This window comes from Muscardinus avellanarius, assembly GCF_963383645.1.
Source record: "Muscardinus avellanarius genome assembly, chromosome: 4".
NCBI lineage: Eukaryota > Metazoa > Chordata > Mammalia > Rodentia > Gliridae > Muscardinus > Muscardinus avellanarius.
Window position 1 is genome coordinate 119,560,189 of NC_137789.1, and position 21,062 is coordinate 119,581,250.

General features: G+C 53.7%; 1 protein-coding gene across 2 annotated transcripts; it reads left to right on the forward strand.

Annotated features, from left to right (window-relative positions):
• Positions 1–2,306: 2,306 nt before the first annotated feature.
• LOC308262624 (cadherin-23) lies at positions 2,307–19,772 on the forward strand (the record flags this gene model as incomplete). Of its 2 annotated transcripts, XM_080695160.1 has the most annotated exons (22): positions 2,307–2,415; positions 3,411–3,635; positions 4,142–4,311; positions 4,446–4,583; positions 5,533–5,652; positions 8,299–8,476; positions 8,611–8,822; positions 11,567–11,758; positions 11,866–11,979; positions 13,398–13,527; positions 13,621–13,872; positions 13,946–14,107; positions 15,513–15,769; positions 16,314–16,411; positions 16,831–16,951; positions 17,029–17,108; positions 17,270–17,310; positions 17,420–17,480; positions 17,953–18,082; positions 18,179–18,301; positions 18,620–18,724; positions 19,446–19,772. In XM_080695160.1, 22 exons carry the CDS (start codon positions 2,307–2,309, stop codon positions 19,770–19,772), a joined length of 3,345 nt encoding a protein of 1,114 aa, XP_080551286.1. The 2 variants fall into 2 exon arrangements, with proteins under 2 accessions (XP_080551286.1, XP_080551287.1); XM_080695161.1 differs by lacking the exon at positions 18,620–18,724.
• Between the last annotated feature and the right edge of the window lie 1,290 nt (positions 19,773–21,062).

Consider the following 21,062-nt stretch of genomic DNA (forward strand, 5'->3'; position numbering starts at 1 on the left):
AGCATGTGCCACCAATGCCTGGCTCTGTTATTATTATTATAACAGTTAGTCTATAGTTATTCTCTTAAAAATAAGTACTAACTAAAAAAAGCAAGGAATAGGATGAGATGCAGCTCATAGGACCATTTGCATAAATGTGAAACAATACATATTTTCATTAATGTGTGTGTGTGTGTTTTACTGGGATTAAACGCAGGGACATTCTACCTCTAAACTACCCCCCCACCCCCAGCCTAGATTGCTGAGGCTGTCCTTGAACCTGCAATCCTCCTGTTTCAACCTCCCAAGTACTGGAATTACAGGTGTACACCACTGTGTCTGGCTAGAAATACTTTTAAATAAAAAACACACGTCAATACATTGTATTGATGGCCAGAGAGGAGATTGGAAGGGGAGAGGGGTAAGGGAATAAAAGGTAATGCATGCATAAATGAGATAGGTGCCAATGATCACAGCATGCAATGAAGCCAAGATTATGGTTAACTCCACCTGCATCTGGAACCCAGAGGAAAGAGAAGAGCGCTGGGAGACCTTAGGGAGCCTCAGCTGCGCCCTGGTTCCTGGAGGTCCTGCTGCGGGGCTCGGTCAGGACCATGGAGAGCTGCCCTGCACCTGCTCTAACTGATGCTGCCCAGATTTTTTCTGCTTTCCCTTCCTCCACTGACTCTCCTTTCTCTTTGTCTTTCAGTGTCTTCTCTGCCCCTTCCTCATGCTCTACCACCTCGCTTGCCCACCTTCCCTCTTCTTTCTTCTTGCCAGAGTCTCAGCCCCCGAGCTCTCCCGTCAATTCCCAGTTTCCCCTCTGCCTCCCCCACCATCCCTGCCCTGGCCGCTCCGAGCCCTGACTGTGCCTCACGCCCTCCCCCCCTGCACCCTGAACTAACTGACGTTAACCTTCTCTTTCTTCCTCACGGCTGGCAGGCCCACAGGTTTGAGCTCTGTTTCTCTGTCACTTCCCACCTCATCTCTTCTCTGTTCACCCCATTGTCCTCCATGCCCACCGCACCCCACCACCCTCCCCGCCCTGTGGGGCCTGGGCCGTGGTCTGGCCTTTGCAGACTGAATGCAGCTGCCCTCTCCCCATCCTCGCTCCCCAACCTGGGGGACGGGGAGCGAGAGTAGGAAGAGGAGGAGGAGGAGGAGGCGGCGGCCCAGGGTAAGTGACGACCTGTGGAGGGGACCCATGGAGGACGAAGCCCAGCAGGGGATCTGCCGAGGGGAAGGGAGTCCTGAGCCCCCGGTGCTGAGAAGGAGAGAGGGGTGTCAGCCTAGGATGGATGAGGCTGATGGGACAAGGAGTCCCCAGGCCCTCAGCAGGCAGGAAGAAGAAAGGCCCCACAGCACCATCCCTGTGCCTGGCCAACGCGTTCTGCCCAGCCAGGCCTGGGCTTCTGGAGGGTTCCTCTCTGATTCGGGGAGCAGGCAGCAATTCTGGGAGGCAGGAGGTAGAAGAGAAGGATGCTGCTTGGGTTCTAACATAGGTCCAATGTTCTTAACCTGCAATCAGCCCCTGTGGCACCCCAGTTAGTCAAGACCAAGGGGTACACTGAGGAGTCCAGCCTGGCCCACCATGGTGGATACTTCAGGGGACCTTATTATGCCTTTAGTTGCCAACACCTTTCTTTATACTCGATCTCCTCAGCATATAATCTTTAAATATTTTTTTGTGTGTGGGGGGGGTACTGAGGATTAAACCCAGGGGCATTCTACCTCTGAGCTACATCCCCAGCCCCATTTCTTATTCTTTTATTTGAAACAGGGTCTCACTAAGTTGCAGAGGGCCTCTCTAAGTAGCTGAGGCTAGCTGCAAACCTGCAATCCTCTTGTCTCAGCCTCCCAAGTACTGGGATTACAATCATATGTCACCATGCCCGGCTATATAATCATTTTTTAATTTTGATAAAACACATAAAGTTTACCATCTTAACTCTTTTCACGTGTAGAGTTCAGTAGTGTTGGTTACATCTGTGTGGTAGAATACAAGAATTTTTTAAGCAAAATTACTTAGTGCTTTCTGTGTGCCAGACACTGTTCTAAGTACTCCAGAAATGGACACTCATATCATTTTTCTGGGAACTGAGGTGTAGAGATTAAATGATGTACCCAAAGCCACTGGCCCCTAAGCACTGAGCGAGGGGCGAGCATGATGTACCTAGCTCGCGAGAGGCTGTAGACTGTCCCAGCCACACATCTCAGGCCATTGCCCGCTGGATGAATGCAAGGGTTGGCCAGGTGCACCCCAGGGAGGCCCACATGAGGGGTTCCTTCAAACTGAGCCTGAGCTGCTCTGGTCCACAGGATCTGTGATGGTGAAGTCACCCCTGAATCGAGAGCTGGTTGCCACCTATGAGGTCACTCTCTCAGTGATTGACAACGCCAGTGACCTACCAGAACGCTCTGTTAGCGTGCCGAATGGTAAGGTCCCCGGACTAGGGTCTCACCATGGTTACTCAGGGCCACAGAGGGTCAGGGAGGGCCAAGCGCAAGGCCCGGCCCTGAGGAGAGAGCAGTTCTCCGCTGTGAGGGCTGCTGGGAGTTGGGCAACACCAAGAATATAGAAAGTGGCAGCCACCATTAAAATAGTGTGGCTGTGTCCCCAGTTGTGTGTGGTCTGAGTCCTAAGGCTTGGTGGAGCCTTTAAGGAGACTGGGGAAGGATGGTCCACGGAAGCACAGGTTGGAATTCAGCCATCAGAACTGGTGGCCAGACAGTGGCTAAGACACAAGACAGAAACCTCATGATCTGATAGGAAGCCGTGGGGGATCACAGAGGAAGCAGAGAGCAAGAGAAGGCAACGTGAGGTCACAGACACTGCACTGGGATGCAGACACCAAGGGGCAGGCACCGTCTGCCTGCAGCCCGAAGATGAGCTAGGAAGAGGGTGCCACGGGGCAGAGGTGGCCTCAAGTCACCCCTGTATGAGGCAATAACACTACTGGGTGAGGGGCTAGGTCTGGCAGACATCAGCTGCTTATCTCCATAGCCCAGACCCCAAGGTTTCTGGAAGGAAGGGAAGACTCGATCATCTTTGACACATCCCAAGCTCAGAGGGTGATGGGCCCAGGGTGGTTATGTAGAGAGGGAGACTCAGGCCTTCGTGGGAAGGGGTTCAAAGATCCCCTCAGTCCTGTGGCATTGAACAGGCTAGGAAACTGAGGCTTGATAAGAACCAAGGGCCCCACCATGGCCACCAGCCAGTTGGTGAACCCAAGTCCCTTCCCCACATGGAAGGGCAAGTAACCAGGCCAGAGGAAAGGGTCACCCGTCACAGCCTGAAGGTTGCATCAACCATCAGGAAGTCCCAGGAGGGTGGTGAGATGCTGCCCTCCTCCCCAATCTGGGTCGAGGCTTAGGAAGGCTGGCCACACTGGTGCCCCCTCCCCTGGCCCTCACCCCTGCCTGCTCCCCAGCCAAGCTGACGGTCAACATCCTGGATGTCAATGACAACACGCCCCAGTTCAAACCCTTCGGGATCACCTACTACACAGAGCGGGTGCTGGAAGGGGCCACTCCAGGCACCACACTCATCGCTGTGGCAGCCGTGGACCCTGACAAGGGCCTCAATGGTCTGATCACCTATACCCTGCTTGACCTCACACCCCCGGGCTACGTCCAGCTGGAAGACTCCTCAGCAGGTAGGTGGGAAATCGGCAAGAGGAGGGCAGTGGGACATGTGCTTGCTCAGCTTCCCGGAGGGGCTGTGGCCACCTTCTGCCCTCCAGCTGGGGCCTCACCCTAGGCCCTCAGTGGCTTGGGCCAGGTCCAAGATGGCCAACATGCTGTTCACTCCCAGAGCACCTCGTCCCAGGTAGGGATAGAGATCTTGGGATCTCTACCACCTACACTCCCGCTGTCAGTATCTCTAGGGAGCAAGGCAGCTAGAAGGCAGTATCTCAGAGGTCCTGCGGTTTCTCATATTAATCCTAGTGCCCATGAGACCCTTTCTCAACTCTTCTGATAAGCTACCGGATGCCAGTCCCTCTCAGCCTCTGACTGCCACGGGGCAGTGTTGATGCCTACCTTCCTTCTTTCTGGGCCACAGCTGCTCCTCAGAGCCCAGCGCTTCCTCTTCATGCTTCAGAGATCTTCCCCAAGGGAGCAGTGCTTGAAATGGCAACGAGCACCCTTCTTTGTGTCACAGGGAAGGTCATCGCCAATCAGACAGTGGACTATGAGGAGGTGCACTGGCTCAACTTCACAGTGCGGGCCTCAGACAACGGATCGCCACCCCGAGCAGCTGAGATTCCCGTCTACCTGGAAGTTGTAGATGTCAATGACAACAACCCCATCTTTGACCAGCCCTCCTACCAGGTCGGTGGCAGGCCAACAGACCAGGCCCTCATTCCATTGCTACCCTAGCAGCCTCTGAGCCCTTGGAAGGACCTGTTCCCCACATCAGAGGCAGGGACGAGATGACCTTGACCTATGACCTGCTCTCTCTCCAGGAGACCATCTTTGAGGATGTGCCTGTGGGCACAGTCATCTTGACAGTCACTGCTACTGATGCTGACTCGGGCAACTTTGCCATCATCGAGTACAGCCTTGGGGACGGAGAGGGCAAGTTTGCTATCAACCCTGCTACGGTAGGTGGGCAATGGGGGGTCTGGAGGTGGAAAAGCCCACTGTTAAAAGTATGGCAGTCATTCCCCCCATTTCTGGGACCTGCCACTTGGATATCTAAAGCTGCAGGGCTCCTTTAGCCAAGTCAGCAAACTGTTCAGAGTTCTGGGCATCCTGTAGATTACGGCCTTTCTATCCCTACAAACTTGGATGGAAGGGGCCAAAGTCTTTGGCAAGTGGCCCTTTGTGGATCTAGGACTTCTGAGATGTGTCCTTCCAGACCAAAGAATTTGATGAAAGTCCGTGGGACTACTTTTTGGGACTGTCAAAAGAGAGGCCTGGGAAACTCTGTGGAAAGTGGGGGCAGTGTTTGAGTGCCTGCTGTATGTATGGCCCTAGACTCAGTGTCCCAAAGGGTGTATCCCCCATGTTCCCATGAGTCTCAATCCTACGGGAGACCAGAAGTTCAGGAGGAAAGATGGGTGATGAGTTTAAATGTCTGCACATTGGTTCGAAAGTTTCAGGTTTCAATGTAAGGAGGGAACCCTGTGGCCCTGGGATAGATTTTAGGGATACAATTGGGCCTTCCTTCCCACTGCCCCTCACCGTCCACATCCCTGGCATTCTGCCCTTCAGGAGGGCTCGCTCCTACCTTGTATGAGCAGTAAGACCTGGCTCCTGGCCTGCCATTAAGAATGGTGATTGTTTTGAAATATTTGATCTGTGCCAGGCCTTGGTTAGGCAGTTGGCTGCAGCCTGGGTTGGTCACCCCTCCTCAGATGGATTGGAGTCATGCCACTAGAATGGGACCCCCATAGGGAGCCAGGGGGCTGGGATGAGCCTGCCCATGGGCGCAGGGCATTTTGTTCATTTTGTTATTTCCAGAACCCCAAACAGCATCTCACCACAGTAGGTGCTCAATAAATACCTGTTAAATGGATGAAGGAACTGAAGCCACCCCCCTTCCACTAGGGTGACATCTATGTGCTGTCCTCTCTGGACCGGGAGAAGAAGGACCACTATATCCTGACCGCCTTGGCCAAAGACAACCCTGGAGACATTGCTAGCAACCGTCGTGAAAATTCAGTGCAGGTGAGGGGCGCCAGCCTGTGCCAGGGACACCAGGGACTGGGATTGTAGAAGTATCAAAGCCCATAGAGAGTGACAGCTGCGAGCAAAGCCACCCAGCCCCAGAGATGCCGCAGCAGGAAGGAGAAGGCAAGTGCCTGACTGGGTGGGCTACGGTGGCTATAGCTTAGGAAGATGGAGACTCCAAGAGAAATCTCTCACTCCAAACTAGTGCTTAGGTAAACAATCCTGGTTGTGATCCAGAGGAAGCTTGGAGTTCCATGTGGCCCAGTGTCTTTACAGTGTCCCATTGGAAGAAACAGTCCAGCAACCTCATAAAACATACTTATCTTTATATATGACTCTTTAGGAATAATGAGTCACAACCCCACTGGGCATGGTGGCTCATGCCTGTAGTCCCAGCACCAGGGAAGCTGAATGAAGCAGGAGGATGGCTTGAGCCCAGCCAACCCCAACAACACAGCAAGACCCTGTCTCAAAACAAAAGAATCCTGCTAGGCACAGAGGTACATGCCTATAATCCCAGTACTTGGGAAGCTGAGACAGGAGGATTGGAGGTTCAAGGCCAGTCTTGACAATGTAGTGATACCCCACTTCAAAATAAAAAGGCCTGGAGTGTAGCTCAGAGGCAAAATTCCCCTGGGTTCTAGCTCCAGAACAATAACAACAAAAAAATTCATGACTTTCTGGGCGTGGTGCTGCACATTTGTAATCCCAGTATTTGTGAAGCTGAGACAGGAGGATCACAGGTTCAAAGTCAGCCTCAGGTACTTAGGCCCTCCGTAATTTAGTGAAACCCTGTTTCAAAATAAAAGAAAGAGTAGGGCTTTGGGTGTAGCTCAGAGGTAGAAAACCCCTGGGTTCCATCTCCAGTACTGCATAGAAAAAAATCGCGACCCCATTCTCATTCCAGTTCTGGCGTCTAGTTTTTCTCAAGCCTGCTTCTCACCACCTATGCTCTCTACTCCCTTCTCCCCCAAGTCCCAACATATGAGGCTCTGCCTCTGCCCCCTTTTTCTGCCTTCTGCAGGCCTCGTCTTCTACCTCCAACTTGGCCCCAGGTACTAGGGATTGAACCAAGGGATATTGCCACTGAGCTGCATCCCCACCCCTTTTTATTTTTTAAGACAGGAGCTTGAGTTGCCTTGGCTGACCTCAAACTTGGGTTCCTCCTGCCTCAGCCTCTGCAGTAGCCAGGATCACAGGCATGGGCCACCAGACAGGGCTACAGGCCTGTTTTTCCCTACCTGTCTAACTCTTCCCTCATAATAACCTAATTATGCAAATGAAACTTAATTATGTAAACAAAACCTAATTATGTAAAGGAAAAGGGGGTAGGGAGGTGAGAAGCTGAATGGGCCAGGTGGAGGGACAGAGCAGGGAGCACTCACACACAGCTGGATCTTGTCACCATGCTGGGGAAAGCACAGCCCTTGGAGTCACAAACTCAGGTCGCACCAGCTGAGAACACTGGGTTTGTCAGGAAATCTCCGACCCTTAGTGTCAAGTCTGCAAAGGAGGTGTCAAATGTGTTGATGGGGAATCAGGAAGATTGATTGAATCAGGTGGATTGAAAGTGCTTTGTGCAGGGGTGGGGAGCGCGGTGGCACACACCTGTAAAGCCTAGTACTTGGGAGGCTGAGACAGGAAGGCGCAGACGAGATGGCTGGAGACCCCCAGAAACTTAGCAAGACCCTGTTTCAAAGTATAAAAGGAGGTATAGCTTGGAGGTAGAGTGTTCCTGGGTTCAATCCCTCGTACCAAGAAAGGAAGGGAGGGAGGGAGGAAAGAAAGAGCTTTGTGCACTGACAGAGGATCTCTGGAATCCCTGCCATGCAGGAATCTGATGGCGGCACAGTTGGCCGCAGTAGCTGGGAAGAGAGGACCACGTCGTGGTCAGTTGTGCCAAGAAACCTGCACTGGGCTGTGGAGTCAGCAGGGGGAGCCAAGTCCCAGCCAGGCACAAATCCCTAAGGAGTGGAGTAACCCCAGCATTAAGGTGCAGAGCCTAGAGTCAGAAGTGGGGGCTTCTGTGGGGTGGAGTGAAAGGCACAGAGGGGTGGGCTGGTAGGGGTTTCTGTTTCAGGGCCCACATCAGGCTCCCTTATATCCACCCATGGTCCTAGTACTAACTCCGGCCAGGAACTGCACTAAAGTCTAGCAGACATCACTGGGGGTGATATCGAAAGGACCCCAAAAGAAAAAACTGAAACGGTTGTCTCCTTGCACAGCTAAGATAACTGAGACTCTGCGACTTGGGGTTCAATAAGTTGCCTAAAGTTGAACTTGGTGACACATGCCTGTAATCCCAGCACTTAGGAGGCTGAGACAGGAGGAGGAGCGCAGGTTCCAGGATAGACAGCCGGGGTAACTCAGAGAAGACCCTCAACAACTTAGTGAGACCTGTTTCAAAATGAAAAATAAAAAGGTCTGGGGGCATAGCTCAGAGTAGAATACCTTTGTGTTCAACCCCCATAGCAATTTTTTTTAAAAAATAAAAATAAAAAATAAGCTGCTTGAAGTCAGACCCCAGCGCCTTAGAAGGCAGGGCCTCACTCCCAGGATGGCCCCTCTTCTACACAGCCTTACCCCTGTGGGTCCCCGAGGCAGCCCTGTAATGCTCCTGACCTGCAGCCTTGCCTCCCGCAGGTGGTGATCCAGGTTCTTGATGTCAACGACTGCCGGCCACAGTTTTCCAAGCCCCAGTTCAGCACTAGCGTGTATGAGAATGAGCCAGCAGGCACCTCAGTCATCACCATGATGGCCACAGACCAGGACGAGGGCTCCAACGGGCAGCTGGTCTACTCTCTTGAGGGCCCTGGCATGGGTATGTGCCTCTCTGATCCATCCTGGGATGGGGTGGGGCAGGCTGCCATGTCTGTGGCCCCAGGCTGGGAGGAGGAGGGACAGCAAGGGTGTCCCAGCCAGATCCATGCCTCTGGTCTCCTGCCCTCCTGCCAGAGGCCTTCTGCGTGGACATGGACTCAGGCCTGGTGACCACACAGCGGCCACTGCAGTCCTACGAGAGGTTCAACCTGACCGTAGTGGCAACAGATGGTGGGGAACCCCCACTCTGGGGTACTACCATGCTCCTGGTGGAGGTCATCGATGTCAATGACAACCGCCCCGTCTTTGTGCGCCCACCCAATGGCACCATTCTGCACATCAGAGAGGTACTCCTGGCCCCAGGCCTTCTGCCCACCAACATCCCACCAACATCCCCTTCCAGTACCCAGCCCGCTTCCTTAGCCCACAGGTGGGGCCTGAGAGAGTAGAAGGGTCCCCAATGTTAGGGTGGGGAAACTGAGGCCAGGCAAGGGAGCCGACTGGCCCAGGGCCTCACAGAACAGTGCTGAACTGTGGTTAGCAGTGTGAACTATGCTAACGAAAGATCTGGGGTTTAAGCCGGGCATGGTGGTGCACGCCTATAATCCTAGTACTTGGAAGGATGAGACAGAAGGATTGCAGATTCAAGGCCAGTCTCAGCAATTAGGCCCTCCACAACTCAGTGAGACCCTATTTTTTCAAATAAAATAATAAATGAGGGCCTTGGGGTGTAGCTCAAAGATAGAACGCTCCTGGGTTCCATCCCCAGCACCACCAAAATTAAAAAAATTATTGGGTTGAAGTACATGTAGTTATTGCTTACCATGTGACCTCCACGAGCAGCTCCTCTGAGTCTCTTTTTTTATCTGAAATGAGACTAATAATAGCAAATGTACCATCTCTTGCTCCTCGTTGTCTACCAAGGACATTCTCCCCTGCTGACCACTTCCCCCATGCTTGTCTCAGACATGCTGCCCCTCTGTCTGGCGGATGTTCTTACTGATACTAAAGTGTTGGCAGCCTGGGCTTAATGGGAAGTCCTCCTCCTCCTCCTTTTCTTCCCTTCTTTTTCCTAAGCACCACTGCCCAAAATGTCCCTTGGTGATACAGCCACAGTGTCTCTGATTTGTTTTTTATCAAGTTCCCATACCTCCGAATGTAGGTGCTAAGAACACTTTTTGAAGTCTCATAGGAGGAGATTTTCCTCCCAGGGCTGAGCTCAGGAAACACCGCGCTTTGTACCTTGTGGTTTGCTCTTTTACCTGCTAGGGAGCTCAGAGAGGTCAGCCCCCTTGAATGACCCCACAGAGACAAGGCACATACTTGGTCCTCGGCTTCCATCTCCCTCCTAATCAATTTTTCCCTTTACCTTATTTTTTTTAACTTACTCAATCTTATAACTTATATATCTTTATCGGCTGCTCCAAATCCTTTTTCTTGTGGAATGAGGCAGAGTATAAATTAATAATGATCTAGTTCTTTTCCACACCAAAGGCCCCATCTACTAAATTTTCCCCCTCAAGGGCTGTATATTTGGGAAGATTTATATTTCCTGAACAGCCAGCATTTATAAAGTAATTATCTGTTTGTCACCCCACTTTTTATTAATTGGACATAACTGCCACTTGGAATTTCTGATTGTCATGATCGATGGGAAAAACAATGAAGCTGTATTGTGATTGCAAGTTTTCAACCAAAAGCAAAGAAATGTGTTCTTTTTCTTTTGCCTTGGGCAGCCTTGACATGGGTCAATGTGTGATTCAATTAAGTTTTTGCTGAGTTAAATCTAACTCAAGGAAATCCAGGAGACTGAGCTCAGAGGGGTGACGTGGCATGTCCAGGTACCCAGGCAAGCTGGCAACAGACTAGAGCCCGGTGGTCAGTCTCTGGACACCATGTAACCCTGCCTGCATGTCCCCTATTTTCAGATATCCCATTGGATGGGTGATGCTGTTTGGGAATACCCTGAATTTCTATAATTAGTGTAGCAGAGAGAGAATGAGAGCAACAAGGGAGCCCGCATGGTAGCGCACGCCTATAATCTCAGTACTTGGGAGGCTGAGACAGGAGGATCGCAGGTTCAAGACCGAGCCTCAGCAACTTAGCAAGAACCTAAGAAAACTAGTGAGACCTTGTTTCAAGATAAAAATAATAAAATTAAATAGGGCTGGGGGTATATCTCAGAGGTAGAATGCCCCTGAGTTCAGTTCAATCCCAAGTATGAGACAGAGAGAGAGAGAGAGAGAGAGAGAGAGAGAGAGAGAGAGAGAGAGAGAGACCAGGTGTGCCGGCACATGCCTATAATCCCAGTACTTGGAAGACTGAGACAGGAGGAAGATTATCCTTAGCAACTTAGCGAGGAGGACCTTAGCAACTTAGACCATGCTTCAAAATAAAAATAAAAAGGGCTGGGGGTATATCTCAGAAGTAAAATGGCTGTGTTCAAAATAAGAAGAAAGGAAAAGAGGGAGGGAGGGAGGAGGAAGGAAGGGGGAAAAAAAGAAATCAGGCGTGGTGATGCACACCTGCAATCCCAGTGCTTGGGAGGCTGAGACAGGAGAATCCGGTTCTAGAACAGCCTCAGCAAGTAGTGAATCTCTTATCAACCTAGCAAGACCCTACTTCAAAATAAAAATAAAATGGGATGAGGGTGTAGTTTAGAGGTAGAATACCTGTTGTTTTAATTTCCAATGCCACAAAAAAAAAAAAGAGAAAGAGAGTGACCGAGGGAGGCTTGGCCTCCGCCTTGGGATTCCCCTGCCAGTTCTCCTACCTCTGCGTGCGATGGCCCTGAGAGGTGGCAGGAGTGCCTGGAGAGGTGGTCACCCTGAGAGAGCTCGGAGCGTGTGTGGGTCCCAGGCTGCACTGCCAGTGGACAGTGGCCTTCATGTGGGGAGACTGGGGAGGAACGGCTGACAGGTGCTCAGACTCCAAGAGAGCCCAGCCACACAGGCAAGCACTCCCTAAGGAACCTGGGAGGGGGCAAGGACTTTCTGCTGCAAAAAAGAGAAAGAGCAAGGCCAGCGCTGGCTGCGCCCCAGGCTGGGAGCCTCGCAGATCCAGGCACCTCTCTCCCACCTCGCCCCTACAGGAGATCCCCCTGCGTTCCAACGTGTATGAGGTCTATGCCACGGACAAGGACGAGGGCCTCAATGGGGCGGTGCGCTACAGCTTCCTGAAGACAGCCGGCAACCGCGACTGGGAGTACTTCACCATCGACCCCATCAGTGGCCTCATCCAGACGGCGCAGCGTCTGGACCGAGAGAAGCAGGCGGTGTACAGTGTAAGGTGGGGGGCGGGGCAGGCGGCTTTCCCTGTCCGAGTCGGCACCCAGAGTCCTGAGCCGCCCCTGGCTGCGCTTCCCCGCTGACTGCCCTTCTCTGCTCCCAGCTCATCTTGGTGGCCAGTGACCTGGGCCAGCCGGTGCCGTATGAGACCATGCAGCCTCTGCAGGTGGCCCTGGAGGACATCGACGACAATGAACCCCTCTTCGTGAGGCCTCCAGTGAGCTCACCCATCCCCCGCCCCGGTCATCCACACAAGGGCTTACTGCCTACAAGCATGTGCACACCCTCCTTGTGCATACACCCGGATATACACATTGAGTTATACAGAGAAAACACCTGTCCACACTCCCCTGATACAAGAGTAACCATGTATTGAGAAGCTATTTTTCACTATATTGGGCTATAAACTATTTCAAGACACTATCTAGTATCCAGAAAAGCAGACAAAAGGTCGGTCCAGTGACTAACCCCCATTATCTCAGCTACTTGAGAGGCTGAGGCAGGAGGATCACAAGTTCAAGGCCAGTCCAGGCAACTCAGTGAGACCTTGTCTCAAAAAAAAAAAAAAAAAAAAAAAAAGGCCGGGCGTGGTGGCGCACGCTTGTAATCCCCGCTTGGGAGGCAGAGACAGGAGGATCGCGCAGGTTCGAAGCTAGCCCCGCGCGCTGGCTTAGGAGACCCTGTTTCCAAATAAAAATGCAAAAATAGGTCTGGGAGTGTAGCCCGGAGGTAGAAGGGCTTCCAGGAACCCCAGTACCACCAAAAAAAAAAAAAAAAACCAATAACAACAACAACAAAAAAAAAAAACCTGGGGATGTAGCTCAGTGATTGAACACTTCTGGATTCAAACCCCAGGACTGCAAAAAGAAAAAGGGGTGGCTTTAAGCCTAAAAATAGAGCTGAGGATTGGTGGCATAGATTAGTGGTAGAGAACCACCCTCCCAGGTTCAATTCTAGTACTGCAAAAAAATGTTTACAAAGGCAGATGGAAATGCCTGACTCATCGAACTGATATTCTTGCATTTATGTACACATTTGTGTGTACGTGCATGTGCACACATACAAAGCATTAAAATCGGCTCTCTCACACCGGGTGTGGTGGCGCACGCTTGTAATCCCCACGCTTGGGAGGCTGAGACAGGAGGATTGCACAGGTTCGAAGCCAGCCTCAGCTACTTAGTGAGGCTCTCAGCAACTTAGTGAGACCCTGTTTCCAAATAAAATATATAATGGGTCTGGGAGCATAGCCCAGAGGTAGAAAGCCTCTGGGTTCTACCCCCAGTACCACCAAAAATAAATAAATAAATAAAATCGGCTCTCTCACTGAACTGGGGCTGAGGGCCCCTGGCATGGACTCCATGGTGCACACATGGGGACAGGCTATCCTGTAAGACTGTGTGTGCGGCACAAGAGTATACATGTGCCCCCCCTTCAAACATTCAAGCATACCAGAGATACTGCAGAAAACACGCCAAGCCCAGCACCGTCCTTATGGAGGACACCATTGGGTGATGCTCTCCTCGGGGCTGGGCTGGGTTAAAATGATCCCACATACCCACAAGGCCTGGCTGCCCCAGAGTCACTGCCCAGGGCCCTCAGGCCTGGCTCTGTGCTCACAGCCTCCTCCCCCCACAGAAGGGCCGCCCCCAGTACCAGCTGCTGACGGTGCCCGAGCACTCGCCACGCGGCACCCTCGTGGGCAACGTGACGGGCGCCGTGGACGCAGACGAGGGCCCCAACGCCATCGTGTACTACTTCATTGCAGGTGGGGCCTAGTGGAGCTAGCCTCCCTCCTTCCCTGGAGCTGGAGATGACACAAATGTGCCCTGCCCTCACCCTGTGCATGTCCAACCCCCAGCTGGCAACGAGGAAAAGAACTTCCTCCTGCAGCCTGATGGACGCCTGCTGGTGATGCGGGACCTGGACCGGGAGCGAGAAGCCGTCTTCTCCTTTATCGTCAAGGCCTCCAGCAACCGCAGCTGGACGCCTCCCCGCGGGCCCTCCCCAGCCCTCGACCTGGTCACTGACCTCACCCTGCAGGAGGTGCGTGTCGTGCTGGAGGACATCAATGACCAGCCGCCGCGGTTCACCAAGGCCGAGTACACTGCAGGTGCGGGGCTGAGCCTGGGCTTGGGGTGTGGCGGCTCCTTCTCAGTCCTCACACCACCTGCTCCTTCTTGCAGGGGTGGCCACGGACGCCAAGGTAGGCTCGGAGTTGATCCAGGTGCTGGCCCTGGACGCAGACATCGGCAACAACAGCCTCGTCTTCTACGGCATCCTGGCCATTCACTACTTCCGGGCACTTGCCAACGACTCCGAGGATGTGGGTCAGGTCTTCACCATGGGTAGGAGCCTGGCTGTACCTGGGTGGCCTCCAGACAAGGCCTTGGTCACTACGTGTGGCCAGCACAGGACACAGGAGCCTCAGATAGCCTTGCTAGCCCTTCTGTTCATCTGCCTGTCTGTCCATCTCTGCAGTCTATCCACCTATTTATCTACTCTTTCTTCCTCCCTCTCCTCTCATCCGGTACTCATTCATCCATCCTTCTATCCACCTGCTCTTCCATCAACCCCTCCATCCATTATCTGTCCATCTTTCCTTGTACCCATCCTTCTGTCCATACGCTCATCATTCCCATTCCCCTTTCCATAACACCCCCATCTTTCCATGTGTGTCCCTCCCGCCCCTGTGGCTCAGGCCCTGGGCTAGGCACCGGGGGGGCCGGAATTCAAGGGCATTTTCCTCTGTGGGTAGCTGAGGCCTTCTGAGGCAGCTCCAGAAGTGTCTCCATGGGTGGCCCATTCCCTTCTACCCTGCCCTCTGTCCACAGATCCTTGTCTGCATGCATACTTGAATGCCAGGAAGCCTATTTGGCCTGGCATTCAGGGACCACTAGACTAGATCTTCCTTCTAGTGCCTCTTTCTGGCTCCACTATCCTTCAGAGCCCTGTGTCCAGCCAACCTGAGCTGCCTGCTATTCCTTCAGCCAGCTCCAGTCCCTCCCCTGGGCCTTTGATCCCTCTGCCTTCACTTCCTGGAACGCCATCCTGACCCACACATCTGCTTTCAAATATGCCTCCCCATCCTTCGAGGTCTAGTTCACGCGCATCTTGCACATTGTCCACGCCATCTATCGCTTTGTCCTCTGAGCCTTCCCTGCTCTTACTTTCATAGACCAAGGCACAGAAAAGCTAAGTAGCCCGCTAAAGGCCACTCAGCTAGAATGGGCAGATTCTGAGCCAGGTCAGCTGTCTCGTATGAGAAGCCCACGCCATCACACCTCTGGTCCTTTCTCTACTGTTTATGGAATCCTGAAGAACATGTGCGCATAAGAGTCAAAAGTGGCCATAGCACCCCAGGCCTGTGCACCCTCCTTCCCCTGTAGACAGGCCTACCCCAGTACCCGGCCGGCACCCCAGCACCCTGATGGGACATCAGAGTCACATTCTGTCATCCCCAGCCCAGAATAGCTCACAGTTGTTTTGTTTAATATACAAAGCATTGAAATGAAAACTTAGTCAATAGTTAAGAATTAGGGGACTTCGTGTAAGAACTGAAGTGCCTAGTTTCCCTAGAAAACCACGCTGCCTGTGACCTCATCAGCAGAGCTGAGGCCGAGCCGCTGCCCCTTGAGATGGGTGGCGTGTTCTCACCTTCGCTCCTGAGCCTGTGGGCACGCCTGCTGCCTCCTCCGTGTCTCCCCACTCCCAGGGGTGCCTGAGCCCCGCCCCCTCGGCCCTTCTCCACAGGGAGCGTGGACGGCATCCTGCGCACCTTTGACCTCTTCATGGCCTACAGTCCTGGCTACTTTGTGGTGGACATTGTGGCCCGAGACCTGGCAGGCCACAATGACACAGCCATCATCGGCATCTACATCCTGAGGGACGACCAGCGCGTCAAGATCGTCATTAACGAGATCCCCGACCGCGTGCGTGGCTTCGAGGAGGAGTTCATCCGCTTGCTCTCCAACATCACCGGGGCCATCGTCAACACTGATGACGTGCAGGTGGCCCGTGGGACCCGTCCTGGGACTGGGGCAGTGGTGGGCGAAGGGGAGGTTACCAGGAGTGGGGCATCATGGTGAGATCCGGGACCTGAGGTGACATGTGACTTGGAGGAAGTCCTCCCAGGCCCCTGTGCCTCTGTTTCCTCAAAGTGGTGCTAATAACACACAGTACCTAGCCAGTCACAGTGGCGCAGGCCTGTAGTCCCGGTACTTGGGAGGCTAAGATAAGAAGATCACAGGTTTGAGGCCAGTCTCAGCAACTTAGTGAGACCCTTAACAGTTTAGTGAGACCCCGTTTCAAAATAAAAAAAATAAGGCTGAGGATGTGACTTGGAGGTAAAATGCCCCTGGGTTCAATCCACAACAGTACCAAAAATAAATGAACAAACAAATAGCCCCCGCCCCTGGCATCGTGCTTGGTCCTTGATGAGCAAGTTCTATTGCGGGGTAGGGCAGGAGGGGCTCCTAGAAGAGACCTGCCCACCCCTCCCATTGGTCCTCCTCCCCTGCATGGTGGCCTCACAACACCCCTTCTCTCACCCAGTTCCACGTGGACAAGAAGGGGCGGGTGAACTTTGCACAAACAGAACTGCTCATCCACGTGGTGAACCGTGATACCAACCGCATCCTGGATGTGGACCGGTGGGTGGGGCCTGGGCTCAGACCCCCTGCCTGCCCTGGCACTGGGGAGGGGACCCCCTAAAGGAGGCACAAACAGCCCCATTGGGTCTGCCGTGTGAGGCTGTCCCAGATGGGCAGGGCTGGGTGAAGGAAGCATGGTTTGGGGATATAAGCAGAGCTCCATCTCTCTGAGCCTTATCTTTCTCATCTGTGAAATGGCAGTATCTGCCTACCATGAGGCTCCAACAGGACCCATATGAAGGCCTAGGGAGCCCTGTAAGAACTGGGCTCTCCTAGCCTTGGGGGGGGGGCTTTTATCTTGTAAGGCTTAGGGAGAGCTTTGGGGGCTCAAAGCAGGAGCAGAGTGTACTATCCTGGGTGTAAGGGCAGTCTCTTGGGGATGGTCAAGACGGGAGCTGAGGCCCTGGCCCCTGATCCAGGGTGATCCAGATGATTGACGAGAACAAGGAGCAGCTGCGGAATCTCTTTCGGAACTACAATGTCCTGGACGTGCAGCCTGCCATCTCTGTTCGGCTGCCTGACGACATGTCAGCCCTGCAGGTACCTCACAGGACCCCCTTCCCTGGGGTTCCAGCTCACCCCAGAGCCCAGCACTCATGTCTGGCTGCTGTCCCCAGATGGCGATCATTGTGCTGGCCATCCTCCTCTTCCTGGCAGCCATGCTCTTCATCCTCATGAACTGGTACTACAGGACTGTGTGAGTGTCCCCCTCGCCCTGCTCTTGGGCCGGTGGAGGCAGGCAGGGTTGTGGGGACTCAGATCCAGCCCCCTTCACGGATGCCTGCCTCTCTCTCTCTCTCTCTCTCTCTCTCTCTCTCTCTCTCTCTCTCCTCTCCTCTCCTCTCCTCTCCTCTCCAGACACAAGAGGAAGCTCAAGGCCATTGTGGCTGGCTCGGCAGGTGAGAGAGGGCTGTGATGGGTGGGGAGAGGAGAGGGTAGGAGGCCCAGGCTCTCGAGCCCCAGATGGCTGCACTCTTGCCCTCCATGTCCCAACCCTCCTCCTTGCAGGGAATCGGGGCTTCATCGACATCATGGACATGCCCAACACCAACAAGTACTCCTTTGATGGGTGAGTGAGGTTCTCTAGCACAAGCCTGCAGGAACCAGCTGGAGAATCCCTGCAGCCTACCAGGAACTGGCTAAAACCTGGGGTGCAGGCGCCCCCTGGTGGCCTGGCCACCCTTCTCTCTCCATCCTTAATAACTGGGTTGCCAGCTGGGCTCTCCACCCCCAATGGGTCCGCAGGTCCAAGAGGGCATAAGCTTTGGGTACTGGGTGAAGGCAGGCAGGGTGTGGCCTGCTCCTCACCAAATCCAATCCAGACCCACACATCCTCCTGGTTCAAATGGGACCCTGGGTGGGAAGACACACCCACAGGTGTCCTGGGTGAGTCCCCAGCCATGTCCCATGGCCCTGCACATCATTCTGTAAAGCCCCTTCAGCTGGCCAGGGAAGTGGGCAGGGTCAGGGGCTGAGGCTGGGAGGGCATCTGTGTGCTCCAGCCGGAGCCTGTTCCACCCCATCACTCTCCCCAACTGCAGAGCCAACCCTGTGTGGTTAGATCCCTTCTGCCGGAACCTAGAGCTGGCAGCCCAGGCTGAGCATGAGGATGACCTGCCAGAGAACCTGAGTGAGATCGTGGACTTGTGGAACAGCCCCACGCGCACTCATGTGAGCAGGGCAGGCGGGATGGGGAGCGATGGAGGTGGTCCCTGTGCATGCGTGTGTGGTGTCTGCCTTTGCTCCATGAATGTGCACTCTCCCCAGGGAACATTTGGACGGGAGCCAGCAGCTGTTAAGCCTGATGATGACCGGTACCTACGGGCTGCCATACAGGAATACGACAACATTGCCAAGCTGGGCCAGATCATTCGTGAGGGGCCGATTAAGGTGAGTCCTCCCAAGAGCTCCAGCATCCAGATTCCTGGCTGCGTTTGGACCTCACTCCAGAGGATACAGGGAGGTGGAGCCCTCCAGCCTTCGCTAGACCTGCCCTCCTAGGACCAGAAAACCAGGGCCCAGATCTGGGCGCTGCTAAGGAGTGTGGTGGCCTTGAGTGTGAGCCCATTGGTTTCTGTCTGGCCACTGTCACCAGCCTCTGCTCCAAACTCTCAGTCCTGGGACCTGTGTAGCCCTGACTCCCACACAGAGTGAGTGAGGGGTGGACATGGGGGGCCTTGATGGGGGTTGACCCTCTCCCTCCCCCAGGGTTCGCTGCTGAAGGTGGTCCTGGAGGATTACCTGCGGCTCAAAAAGCTCTTTGCACAACGGATGGTGCAAAAAGCCTCCTCCTGCCACTCCTCCATCTCCGAGGTAGCCGGCGGGCAGCCGGGAGCTGTGTGCCGTGCCCCACTCCTGGGGGTGCTCTCTCTCGCTCTCACTCTCTGCCACCCTCTTGATGTCTGGATTTTAACAGCCGGGGCCACACTGCACTGGTTGTGTTAGAGTTAGCAATGAGTTCTGCTTTCTGGGCTCTGTGGGGCTTTCCCAGGGATGGGAGTGATCAGAGGCCTGCCTCTCAGATTCCAGGAACCCCAAGACACCTTTGAGGGGTGATGTCACTTTAAGAAACTGGCAGAAAAAGTCAAATAGGCCCACATGTGTTGGTAGCGACTGTGTACATGACAAATTCATTGGTCTAAATGTACACTACTACCACAACAGGCTGAGACACGTCCCTACCATACCCACCGGTCTCCCCACTCCTCCTTTGGACCCAGTTAAAATCAGGCATAGATCCCAGAATGGTGTCGTGGGACTGTTAGAGCAGAGTGAACACATACAAAAATATCCATATGGAGCACACTGTCCTCAGGACACATTAGTACCTTAAATCTCACGGTCCCCTTTGCATCCAGTTTGAAGCACTGCTGGAGGCCCACAGGCCTGCAGTGGCAGGTTCCTGTATGAGGCAGGCACAGAGTCAGTGGGACTCTGGAGCCACACGCCTGCTCACCCTTGGGCATAGCCCTGACCTTGCAAAGGTTTCTGAGCCATTGTGTGTGTTGGTGGAATGGTGTCTGGCCTCTTGCAGCTGATCCAGACGGAGCTGGAAGAGGAGCCTGGGGACCGCAGCCCAGGCCAGGGCAGCCTACGCTTCCGCCACAAACCGCCCATGGAGCTCAAGGGGCCCGATGGGATCCACGTGGTACATGGCAGCACAGGCACACTGCTGGCCACTGACCTCAACAGCCTGCCAGAGGATGACCAGAAGGGCCTGGGCCGCTCGCTAGAGACGCTGACCACCGCTGAAGCCAGTGCCTTTGAGCGCAATGCCCGCACGGAATCCGCCAAATCCACCCCTCTGCACAAGCTGCGAGACGTGATCATGGAGAGCCCCCTGGAGATCACGGAGCTGTGACGGGTCAGATCGGAAGCTGTGCTGGTGTGAGCAGCACCTCCCACCGCCTTCGAGGCAGGAGCAAGCACAAGGCCCCCAGGCCAGCCCTGCGTGGACAGCCTTGGGGCCCTCCCAGCTGCTCAGACTCCATTTCCACCAGACACTCATTCTGCCTCTGATCTCTACCTTCATAAAATTTGTTATTTTTCTAAGAAAACCAAACAAAAATGTTAAGCATCTAAGGATAAGGTAAGGAGGGTCACGGGGGCCCAGGAGTCTGAGGACCAGTTCTGCTGGAGGCCAAGCAGGCCTCCCCTCTCCGCTGGGCCCTGGCACGTCTACCAGCTGCCGCCCCTGCTGGCCCAGCGACTTCAAGTCCCACTGCACTTTCTGATGCACCCTGCTGGATGTCCAGGTGGAGGCAGTGACCCCTGCCTGCCATACAGACAAGGTCAAGGTCACAGCATTCTTTCCATTTCACTGGCTTCCCAAATGTGCCAGCTTATAAAGAGAAATGACCGACATTCCCTTGGGTTTTGAATGTAGAGTGTTTGTGTGTATTCCTTTTTAAAATTAAGTTATTCCCTTGGTATTTTCCCCTTGGTTTTGTTTAACTGGTACTCACTGAAAGTTTCTGGAATGGTCTGTTTAAAAAGAAAAGCAACTTGCAAGGAACTGACAATACACTGGCTCTGGTAAACTCGGGTGTGCTGGCCTGGGGCAGGGACGGGGGGAGGATGGGTAGACCCCACCTTCAAGTGCCCCAAGGCTGGGCCTTGGAGAGAAATAGGTGGCTCTTTTCGTTAACCCATTTCACTTTCTTTTCCTGGCCAACAGGGGCCACAGGACTGCTAGGTACCAATGGCAGAGGGCATGGAGCTTAGCATAGAACAAACTCTTCTAAGGAGGTATAAAACACTCAGGCCTGGATCTGGTTAACAGAACTTTTTATTGTTAAATCACAGAAACTTTAGTGCAAAACAAATGAAAATCCCCAATTCCATTTAATAGCATCCACCCATCCTGCTGTTTCCTGGCAACCAAAAGTGGAGCAGACGCTTGAGTGGCCAAATGGGCAGCAGCCAGGTCCCCAGACAGTAAGAACCCATGCTGCACAACCAGAGACCCCTCAGCTGTCACTGCCCACCAGGCAAAGGCTTAGGAGCATGTCATCCACATTTATTTTAAAGGGAAGGTCAAAAAGAACATCTACAAGATGGGGTGGGAACAGAGAGAGATGGAGCAGGGCCTGGCGGCTGGGCAGACAGGAGCAGGCGGTCCCGCTGGGATAGGCCTCACACACAAGCTGGG